This window comes from Malus domestica, chromosome 06, assembly GCF_042453785.1.
Source record: "Malus domestica chromosome 06, GDT2T_hap1".
Classification (NCBI taxonomy): domain Eukaryota; kingdom Viridiplantae; phylum Streptophyta; class Magnoliopsida; order Rosales; family Rosaceae; genus Malus; species Malus domestica.
Window position 1 is genome coordinate 21,826,511 of NC_091666.1, and position 11,058 is coordinate 21,837,568.

The window sequence follows — 11,058 nt, forward strand, 5'->3', positions numbered from 1 at the left end:
CAACTTTGACATTAGCAATTAGGGGCTTTGTTAAGTCCAATTCAACACAAACTCTAGCATATTTGCCTCTAACTTAGGAGGCAGTGTGCGCATCAACACGAAGGGTTGTGCCAATAAGATCCCCAATTCTTTTCATGGCTTCCGGATTGAACCAGTCGACATGTAGCCTAACAATTCTCACCCAAATAGCCATACGGTTGATCGACTCACTATGAGGGTCAAACTCGGCTCTCCATTTTTGCATAACCAAATATTGTCCTGCAATAATCCAAGGTCCTCCGCACAAAATATTCTTCATATCACTTTCTAGAGCAAATTTCACAATAAAGAAATTATTTTCCAAATCAATTAGAGAGAACCGTCCTTAGAGCATGCTCCATCGTTGTTGTAGACGACCAAGGACGAAATTGTGAGTATGAGACTTACCCATGATCTTGATAATAATGGCATTTCGCCATGGACGAAGGAGTCAAGATTTGACTGGATCAGTGAACTTGATGCAAAGTCCACGTGGTTCCTCATAGGTTTCAAAATCCCCATCTCCAATTTTAAATTGGTCAGTCTCCTCACCTGGAATCCCTTCAATCCGTGGGTTAGCATCTACAAGACCCATCAATTTGGCCTTGAAGTCCATTTTTAGGAGTGGTTCCAAAGGAGATTTGGTCTCAGGATCCATTGCGAACACCTATCTCTCAAGCTGGTTGTCGGTACGAATTCGTTTCATACCAATCGATTTAGGTTTTTCTCTGCTTCCCGGCAGACCAGGAGCAGAGAAAATAAAACTTGGGCCAAGATTCACCACCGCAGAAGGCGGCAACGACACACGAAGAAGAGAAAAGAGAGGGTCAGTCACGCTCGGCTGAGAAAAGAGACCGTTTTTTTTTTTTTTTCGGAAGACTAGTATGTCCCATATGTCCATTTTTACTTCTCAGTTCTAATACATTCCTCTCAATTTTTTACCGTCAGATCGAATAAATTGAAAAAGATCAATAGCAAAAATTTGGCAAAGATATGTGCAATGTAAAATGGATGTGTGAAACACTATCCAAAATTAATTATCCTTGTGCACCAAGTACAAAAGAGACATCGGCAAAGCCACTGAAGGACAAGAGTAGTTTCGGGCCCATTCGGATCACTTTGTGAGAAACTTCTAGTGGCCTCAAGTATGAAGTTGTAGAACTGTGAGACATGAGGAATAATATGATTTGTTCTCGTGAAGTTGAGTCAAACGATATCAAGTTTTATTTTTTTCTGACAGTTTGTTTCTTTTGTCTTTGTGGTTTTGTGAAACTGAGAAATGAGTTTTAAAATCAACTTTAATGTTATTTCTAAAGCAACCTAATCAACTATTATTTGCAGTCCTCCTCTTTGCCCTTCTTTACCTGCCAAACGATTCAAACCAGATTTCTTTTAGATTTTGTGAAAATTACTTAAATTGCTCATGTTATCAGTTCAAAACCATAACCAATAATGTTCACGGTTTTTCCCTATTTCCAAAATATACCCAAACTTTTATATCCAAATCCAATCCATTCAAAAAATTATTAATGGTTTTCAGGTTTAACAATTAGAATTGTCATCCCTAACAACCCTATTTGGTTTTTCCATTTCTTTCTTTATACCTTGCATTGCTTGTTGAATGTTAATTTCATTTCTTTTCCAACAAAATTAATGGAGTTGAAACATTAAATGCTAAAAAACCCAGAAGAAATCTTCATCCATATATATAAATAGCTTTCCTTGAACAGTTCTTGAAAGCAAAATAAAAATGTAGGCAAAATCCAAATCATTACATTTCTAGCTTCTACTGCTTTGATATTGCCCTATTGATAGCGTGGCTGAAGAGCAAACCAACATTTCAGCTGCAAGGATAGTGTGGCTGAAGGGCAAACCAACATTTCAGTTACAAGGTTAAAAACCCACAAAACAGACGGGAAAAATAGGGAGGATTACATAACTTGGGAGTTGGGGTTAGAGAACCCGCATTTGCTCTTACACTGCACCGCATAAATTGCCAGAAAGGAGAAATCTCCCCTGCAAACAGCAGGAGGATTATCCCGCCGAAGGGCAGGCCAAGGACTCGCATTCCCAACCAGCTAAACTGAGATTGTAAGTGGTATATATTTCAAGGTGTATCAGGAACCCGCAAAATTAAGAAAACTGGTTAAGCCAGCCCAGCAAAACATTCAAACTGTGTTAAATTTATTTTCTTCGTCTATTTGTGACCAACTCAGGATTGCCTTTCCTCATCATGGCTGCAAATTCATCGTAGTTAATCCTTCCATCCTGCAAATAATTTCGGAATTCATTAACTGCGACGGAAACACTCTGGAAGAAACATCAAGGCTTCAAAACACTCAAGACATAAACAAGAACAAGGAGGTACTAGTCTATCAGTTTGTTAGTATGGTGCGATGGTATAACTATGAGATGATAAGGCGCATTCAGTAACATGATTTCTTTTCCCCATTCAAATTCACAGAGACTGCCTGATTTAATGATTCGGTTCAAAACACGGGAATTATTATATAGCCCCTGTCCCAGCATATGGCCATTACAGTTTTGGTAGGACGTCAACTGCAATTTTGTGGTTAAAATCAACACTGTAAGCAAAGTCGTCTTCTCAACATGATATTCACTATAATATTGAGGAACAGTCCAACCCTAATCCTATAGCCCTTATTTGTTACTTTGTTAGAGAGCATTGGCTTGGTTAGGACTATTCACTATATTGAAGGCATTTTGAAAGAAGAAATGGATGACAACTTTCTTATTTTGTCCAAGTTGAAGGCTACTCATGAAGAAAAAGTGTTCCTTTTAACCCTACAATTTTTGTGGGGATTAGTTAGGATAGCTTTTCTTCATGAGTAACCTTCTTGGACAAAACATGGAAGTTCTCATCATTTCTTCCTTCAAACTGCATTCAATATAGTGAATAGTCCTATCCTCTAACAAATGAGGCCTTAGTGACATATCTTCCTTGATGTAAATTTGTTAATCTCCCATATGTGGTAAATAGGAAGAAAATATCAATATTAAAAACACACACATAGAGAGAGAAGAAAATACATATCAAGATGTGTATATATATGTGTGTGTGTGTGTGTGTGTGTGTGTGTGTGTTTGTTAGGACAAAAGATTAGGCACGTACACGGTCCGTGTCAACTTCTGCAATGATTTCCTTAATTGTTTTCTCATCGCCCATATTATACTTCTTAAGTGCTTGCTCCAATTCTTCCATCGTGATGTACCTAAAATGAGAAGAGGTCAAAACATAATTTTAGAAAGTGACAGTTTGATATACAATTGAGAACGGGGTAGAACACAGCTATAACTATGTTACTGACAATAAACTGTTACCCGCTCTTGTCTTTGTCAAAATATTCAAAGGCTGTGTATAAATGGTCCTCTCTTTCCATTCTATTCATGTGCATAGTAGCTGTTATAAACTCGATGTAGTCAATTGTTCCATTTCCATCCACATCAGCCTGAAAATGAAACCAGAGTTTTAGGGAATAGGTCATCCAATTGAAGAATTACACATCAAGTATCTGAACAAGCCACACAGCTAACCGATGTAGACTTATAGGTTAACAAAGACTGAAGCACTTGGAAATTTGGAACAAAAGCTTGTTTAAAATTAACGAAATGGATGGGTAAATGTGAAGAGAATGATGTTTCGAAAATAGTTTTGAAGTCTTATTTTCTCTCCTCATTCACTTTCCTCCACAAATGGAGAGATTGGAGGGGAAAGTGACGTTCAGATCTTGTTTATTTTTAACTACTTCAAAAATGTCCTCAACTAATGTTTCCTCTCTACTTTTATCGGTAACTATCCAGCATGAGTAAGAGAAATCAAAAGTCTCTTCTCTTCATTTTTTTTTTTTTTGGGTTTCTCATATCTTTTGTTTCTCTTCTCTCTTAATGACGAAATCACCAAACACACTGAAATCATGAAGCTCACGTTGGACTAACAGTAAGAAGACTGGAGATATTACCGCTTCCATCAACTGTCTCACTTCTGACTCAGAGAGCTTGGTACCAAGTTTTGGAAGGCCAGCTTTTAACTCTTCATATGTAATTGTTCCACTGTTATCTGTGTCCATGGATTTGAATATTTCCTTCAAGCCTATGATTTCCTCTTCAGAAAGATTTTCTGCAATTACCTGCAAGAAAGAAATAAAGCAGTCATGAAACAAGCATGCATGAGGATACTGACAAATTTCTAGTCTCATGACATGGGCTGGACCAGCAGCATCCCCAAGCCCAGGATTCATTTCCACCAGCCTCATTCCAGTGCACAAAGAGGATGCTAATGATGTTGATAAAAGATGCTCTTACCTTCAATGCTACTTTCTTGAGTTTGTTCATTGCCCTGAACTGTTTCATTCTAGATAGAACGGCAATATCAAGAGGTTTATCAGATGCATCACCATCTTCTCGCATCCATGGATGGCCTGCATTGTGTTTTGAGTGGTTCAGAAACTGTAGCTAAGAAAAAGCCTCAACGCATGGAGGATGTTTAACACAGGAAGCACGAAAATCTAATGGTAGGAACTAGCAAAGATAATAAGTCAAACTACAGAACTAACAAAGATAATTATGAAACTAACTATTCAGAATAATTACTCAACACCATATCCATTGAGCTTCTTCATACTGTTCTCTTGATCCTCCTGATAAACCATATGGCTAGCCAGTCCGCTTAAATGGAATTGTACCAGGAGCATCCTCCATAACATTCACCCTTTAATTTGTTAACATGGTGCCAACAAGGAGATGATACTATGTCATCATTCCTAGAGCACGATCACAACTACATGTTATCCAAAATCATGCCCACTTCTACGTAGAGAAAGTAGGCATAAATGTTCTCAACAATTCTATTTTTATAATTTTTGGTTTTTGGGGAGGAGGGTAGGTAGGGTAGCTAGAGGGAAAGGCGTGGGAAAGTGAATCATCAACAGTTATAGAAACACTAAAACCAAAAAACGAAAAAAACAAAAAAAAATAGAAAGCATGCAATATTTAAAGTATTCCATGTCTAGAAATATGTCATTGTGAAACTTACTTAGGACATCAGCCGCTATAAGTCGTTCCTTAGGATCAGCTCGTAGCATTTTCTTCACAAGATCTTTGGCACTGCTGGATATGGAAGGCCAAGGGTCAGATGAGAAGTCAAGATGTCCCCGAAGGATTGCGTCAAAGATACCTTGTTCATTCTCTGCGCATGAAATACAATTTAGAAAAGTGAAACTGATGACCCCTTTAAGTGGCAACTTGTATCAAAGTGATAAACTGAAAATGGGTAATATCCTAAAATTCTAGCTGCTTCTGAGTGTTGACTTAATGCATACTTCCAGTCAATTCGCTTCTTAGGGAGGATGTAAAGTATTTATATATTACTTGGTTTAAGAAAAAAGGCTTCGACTTATCAGAATTGGATGGAAAAATAAAGCTAATTAGGAGCTCATCATGAGATTTTCTAGTATCAACCAAGAAACAAATGACGCATTCATGAAGGAATACTTAGAATTTTGCATTTCTAGTCTACTCACTAATAGAAACCACTGCATGGCAGTTGTTAAAGAAAATAAAAATCTCTGAATACAGTTACTCTTAAGGAAGAAGAGCCATACCTCCCCAGAATGGTGGTACCCCACAAAGTAGAATGTATAGTATCACCCCTGCACTCCAAATATCAGCCTCAGCTCCATAACGACGACGTAGCACTTCAGGAGCAACATAATATGCACTTCCCACAAGATCCTTAAATACATCTCCTGCATAAAAAATGAACTGTAAAGTCCTATGGTATGATAACAATGAAGGCGAGTAACAAGTTTCCAAATTCAAAATACAAGCAACATGGAAGGTTGACAGAAGACCCAAAACAATCAAAATACCGAGAAATATGAGTAAGGACACTCAGGCAAAGTGGCAACCATAACATGCTTGTTAGTTATTCATGGTTTACAAGCAGAGTAGGATTGTGCGCTCATTTGGTGCAATGACCACCAGAACAAAATGCTTGCCTCCCGACAATAAATTGATATCCCCACAAGCATTTGGGGTTCGCCCAATCCTGACAGACATTAATCGGAAACAAGTAACATATAACTCATGAGGGCAGGTGGTGGGGGCTTACACCCTTCAATTCCTAGTAATTTCCTCACAAGTTGTCAGCTTCAGCTCAATTTCATCACCCAAATTAACGCAAATGCTAATCTTCGAAAACTGATTGCTTTACCAATTATATATATGATCAACATACAAATTGAAGCAAACACATTGCTTGTTTCAACTCTCAAGATTGGGGGTTTTATATAACAGATCTTAAAATATACTGCAACAAAACTACACATGATATTCACACCCCCAAAGCTGAGCTCACCTGGCTTAAAAAACACCGAAAGCCCGAAATCGGTGGCCTTGAGCGGCGAGTCCTCGTCCTTGCTCAAGAGCAAGAAGTTCTCCGGCTTCAAATCCCGATGCATAACCCCCATCGAGTGACAGTAGTGGACCACGGTGACGATCTGGCGGCAGAGATTGGCCGCAGCTCGCTCGGAGTAATGCCCTTTGGCAATGATCCGATCGAAGAGCTCGCCGCCGGCGCAGAGCTCCATGACGAGGTTCACGGAGTGTCGGTCCTCGTAAGCTCCCTTGAGCTCGACGATGTTGCGGTGGCCGGTGAGGTGGTGCATGATCTGGACCTCGCGGCGGACGTCCTCCACGTCGTCTTGAATGGTGAGCTTGCGGGTGGCGATGGATTTGCAGGCAAACAGCTGCTTGGTCTGCTTATCAGTGACGAGGTAGGTGACGCCGAATTGGCCGCGGCCGAGCTCGCGGCCGAAGGTGTAGGTGGACCGGACGTCTTCCATGGGCCGGCCGAGGACCCGGCCGATGGGAGCGGTGCTGGAAGCGGAGGTGGTGGTTGGGGGTGTGTGATGTTTGGGTTTCGGTGGGGCGGGGGCATTGGGAGGGAGGATGCGGACGGCACCGTTTGATGGGTGGTGGTGGTGGTCGGCCGGGTCTTGGGTGGAGGAGGGGAGAGTGCCGCTGCTGCAGTTGTTGCCCATGTTTTTTTGGTCAATTGGGGGTCAACGATTTTTTTGGAAGATTTAGGGATGTTAGGACAGGGAAATGGTTGACGGTGGGTCGTCGTCAATGTCGAAGGCGTTTTGGGTGACGGAGTATTTAGGGCTGGTTTGGTATTGCTGTGCTTTGAAAAAAAACTGCTGTGAGAATAAGCGGCTGTGCTGTGAGAATAAGCGGCTGTGAAATAAAGCCAGTAGAGTGTTTGGTAAACTTTTTTGTGAAAGTGCTTTTGGAAAAAAAAAGCAGGATGATATGTGTCTTTTCATTAAAGGAGCACTGTAGCTCCGTGTGCTTTGAAAAAACTGGCTTTTTTTCAAAGCAGCAAATAGCAGCTTCAGCTTTTCCTTTGATTTTCAGCTTATTCTCACAGCAGCTTCCAAAATAAGCCCTTTTTTTTTTCAGTTTACCAAACACAAAAATGACTTCACAGTGGCTTTTTTTAAAATCACCTCAATCCCAAACGGGGCCTTAGAGTGGGGTGGTTGTGCGAGTCAATTGACCATAATGGACTTCTATAGGGGTGTATTGAGTTGATCTTGGTTAAAGGGTTTCTATTTTTATTTTAAAAATAAAAATAAAAATTAGGTTATAAGTTGGATTGGAAATTATAATTCATAACGTCAAAACTTTACGTTGGAACACGACCAAATCGTATCCAACACTTGAAATTTTGAAATCCGAAGAATTAACTTGTACGTTAACCTTGCCAGTCGTAGAACAACTGTAAAGGTACCATGAGGAAAAGACTGCACTATTCTCTAGCAATCTTGTAATTGTCAACAAAGAAGCACTATTTTAAATCATTTCTAACAAACGTCAAGCTTTTGTCTGAATTAGATCATACATTATGGATCATGTTACACTTCATGTGTATTAGGTCACGCATTAACAATTTAATCATAAATGTTGTGTACTAGTTTGAATTAAATTTGCCATCTGCTAATTGTTAGTGTGTCTGAATTATCATATACATCTACTTGGGGTGATGCTGGGAGGTGATCCATTGATTTGCATCTCCAGCAATCCCCTGGCCCCTCCCTGCACATGGGAGTAGAGAATGGTTAGGATCCTAATTTCAATCACCTGGTATCCATGGAAGAAAATGCCGATATTATCGGTTTTTCGCGCAATGGATATTTTAATAGGTATCTGAATGGTTTTCGTCAAAATATCGCGATATTTTTTTTAACGGTGTAATCGAACTCTGAGCCGAACGCCGGAGATGGTGTGCCTATTCCCGAGCCGATTTCGTCCCAAAAACCTTGCAAAAACACGATTTTTAACTTCAATTTCACATATAAACTTCAAATTTCACGCATGCAAGAGGTAATAAACGATTCAACATATGTGATGTCGGTTTAGAGTTTAGGGTTTCAATGGAATCTCACCTGAAAACTTGTTTTCTTCGAGTTGAAGAGGAACCAGATGACTGAGCCAACTCCTTGCTCAGCGGCGCACCGCCATAGACGACTGAGCCAACTTCGACTTCGCCAGAGCCACGATCAACGGCGGCGACACCCAGAAAGCTGGTTTCTGAAAAGGAAGAGGGATTCGAGATTGTCGGACTGAGGAGCAGAAGGGCGTGGTGTGTGTGTAGGGGAAGGGAGAAGAGAGATCGAGAGATCTCTGTGTGTGTGTGTGTGTGCGCGTGGGAGAAGGGAGAAGAGAGATCGGAGAAGGGAGAAGAGAGATCGAGAGATCTGTGTGTGTGTGTGTGTGGGAGAAGGGAGAAGAGAGATCGAGAGATCTTTGTGTGTGTGTGTGTGTGTGTGTGTGTGTGTGTGGGAGAAGGGAGAAGAGAGATCGGAGATCTGTGTGTGTGTGTGTGTGGGAGAAGGGAGAAGAGAGATCGAGAAGGATCGAGAGAGAGAGAGACTGAGGTCGTGTCTGCGTGTGTGATGTTTGTGTGCGTGCGTTGTGTGCCTGTGTGGTTGCGTGCGTTTGTGTGTGTGTGTGGGTTCCTCCTGTCAGGAGGACACATGACTCACTTAGTATTCCCGACAAGTTTTACAATTATTTTGACAATTTCAAACCACTTTTACAATTATAATTTGTATTCTTTTCAGACCATGGATGGTGGTTTCATTCAAAACCGTGTGCCAATATTGTTTTAAAAGGTGGAGTATCAGAGCCATTGTGATATTCTTTCAAAGCTACCATTGTGATATTCTTTCAAGAGGTGGAGTATCAGAGCCATTCAGAGCCTTTTCGATTATTTTATTTACCTTACCCCTTTCAAAGTCATTCCAGATCCATTCCAGAGCTTGAACACAAAGGGTTCCATATTTAAAGTAAGTTTACAAACTTATATTTATATTCTTATAATTTATACAACAACAAAAAAATTTGTGTGGACTCGTATGTTAATTTTTTTAAGTAATTAATACTTGCATGTTAGTTTTTGTAAGTAATTAAGTAATGTTAACAATTACATGTTAATTTTTTTAAGTAATTAATACTTGCATGTTAGTTTTTGTAAGTAATTAAGTAATGTTAACAATTACATGTTAATTTTTTTAAGTAATTAAGTAATGTTATATAATTATTCCCTAGGATACTTTTAATATGTTTAATGTTATTTATTATTTTATTTCCCTTACCATTTTCAAAGCCATTCCAGATCCATTCCAAAGCTTGAACACAAAGGGTTCCATATTTAAGGTAAGTTTACAAACTTATATTTATATTATTGTAATTTATACAACAACAAATAAATTTGTGTGGACTCGTATGTTAATTTTTTTAAGTAATTAATACTTGCATGTTAATTTTTGTAAGTAATTAAGTAATGTTAACAATTACATGTTAATTTTTTTAAGTAATTAAATAATGTTGTATAATTATTCCCTAGGATAATTTTAATATGTTTAATGTTATTTATTATTTTATTTCCCTTACCATTTTCAAAGCCATTCCAGATCCATTCCAAAGCTTGAACACAAAGGGTTCCATATTTAAGGTAAGTTTACAAACTTATATTTATATTATTGTAATTTATACAACAACAAATAAATTTGTGTGGACTCGTATGTTAATTTTTTTAAGTAATTAATACTTGCATGTTAATTTTTGTAAGTAGTTAAGTAATGTTAACAATTACATGTTAATTTTTTTAAGTAATTAAGTAATGTTGTATAATTATTCCCTAGGATAATTTTAATATGTTTAATGTTATTTATTATTTTATTAATATTAGGTTTTATTATCAAATAGGATTATTATTCATTAATATTAGGTTTTTTTTATTATCAAATTGGATTATTATTCATTAAATTGGATTATTCATTAAATTGGCTTATTATCAAATTGGACTATTCATTAAATTGGATTATTATTAAATTGGATTATTATCAAATTGGATTATTATTCATCACTATGTTTTATATTAGGATTATTTTTAAGATAATTGGATTATTATTAAATTGGATTATTATCAAATTGGATTATTATTCATCACTATGTTTTATATTAGGATTATTTTTTTATCAAATAGGATTATTATTCATTAATATTAGGTTTTTTTTATTATCAAATTGGATTATTATTAAAGTGGATTATTATTAAATTGGATTATTATCAAAAAGGAATATTATTCATCACTATGTTTTATATTAGGATTATTTTCATGAAAAATAATTATCACCATTTATATTAGGATTATTTATATTAGGATTATTATCAAAAAGGAATATTAGTCATCATTTATATTAGGATTATTTTTTTATCAAATTGGATTATTATTCATTAATATTAGGTTTTATTATTCCATATTATTTTTTAATTACTTAAATTTTTACAATCATTTTCTTTACTTCATATTTAATTCTTCTGTAGAATAACTTTATTATTTAGGTTCTCTTATATAACCGTCATCACTACTATATTTTTTGGCCAAAAAATATTTGTCTAATTTTCATGAAAAATAAACGTAGGTACATTTACGATGTCCAGTGGAGCTAC

The 11,058-nt window shown here is 37.3% G+C and overlaps 1 protein-coding gene across 1 annotated transcript; it reads right to left on the reverse strand.

The window, feature by feature from the left end:
* Window positions 1-1,704: 1,704 nt before the first annotated feature.
* LOC114825675 (calcium-dependent protein kinase 1-like) lies at window positions 1,705-7,197 on the reverse strand. Its single transcript, XM_029104722.2, has 8 exons — window positions 6,395-7,197; window positions 5,640-5,783; window positions 5,072-5,224; window positions 4,342-4,457; window positions 3,999-4,166; window positions 3,361-3,488; window positions 3,152-3,251; window positions 1,705-2,286 (listed from the first exon to the last, which is right to left on the reverse strand). Exons 1-8 carry the CDS (start codon window positions 7,077-7,079, stop codon window positions 2,203-2,205), a joined length of 1,578 nt encoding a protein of 525 aa, XP_028960555.1. The 5' UTR covers window positions 7,080-7,197; the 3' UTR covers window positions 1,705-2,202.
* Between the last annotated feature and the right edge of the window lie 3,861 nt (window positions 7,198-11,058).

What these genes read in the sequence shown, in the direction of transcription:
- LOC114825675 (XM_029104722.2), bottom strand. Translation starts at nt 7,079, where the DNA reads ATGGGCAACAACTGCAGCAGCGGCACTCTCCCCTCCTCCACCCAAGAC. An exon ending in TATAGCGGCTGATGTCCTAA is followed by an intron (nt 4,458 to 5,071) that starts GTAAGTTTCACA and finishes AACACAATGCAG; the next exon opens with GCCATCCATGGATGCGAGAA. An exon ending in CAGAAGTTGACACGGACCGT is followed by an intron (nt 2,287 to 3,151) that starts GTACGTGCCTAA and finishes AATTATTTGCAG; the next exon opens with GATGGAAGGATTAACTACGA.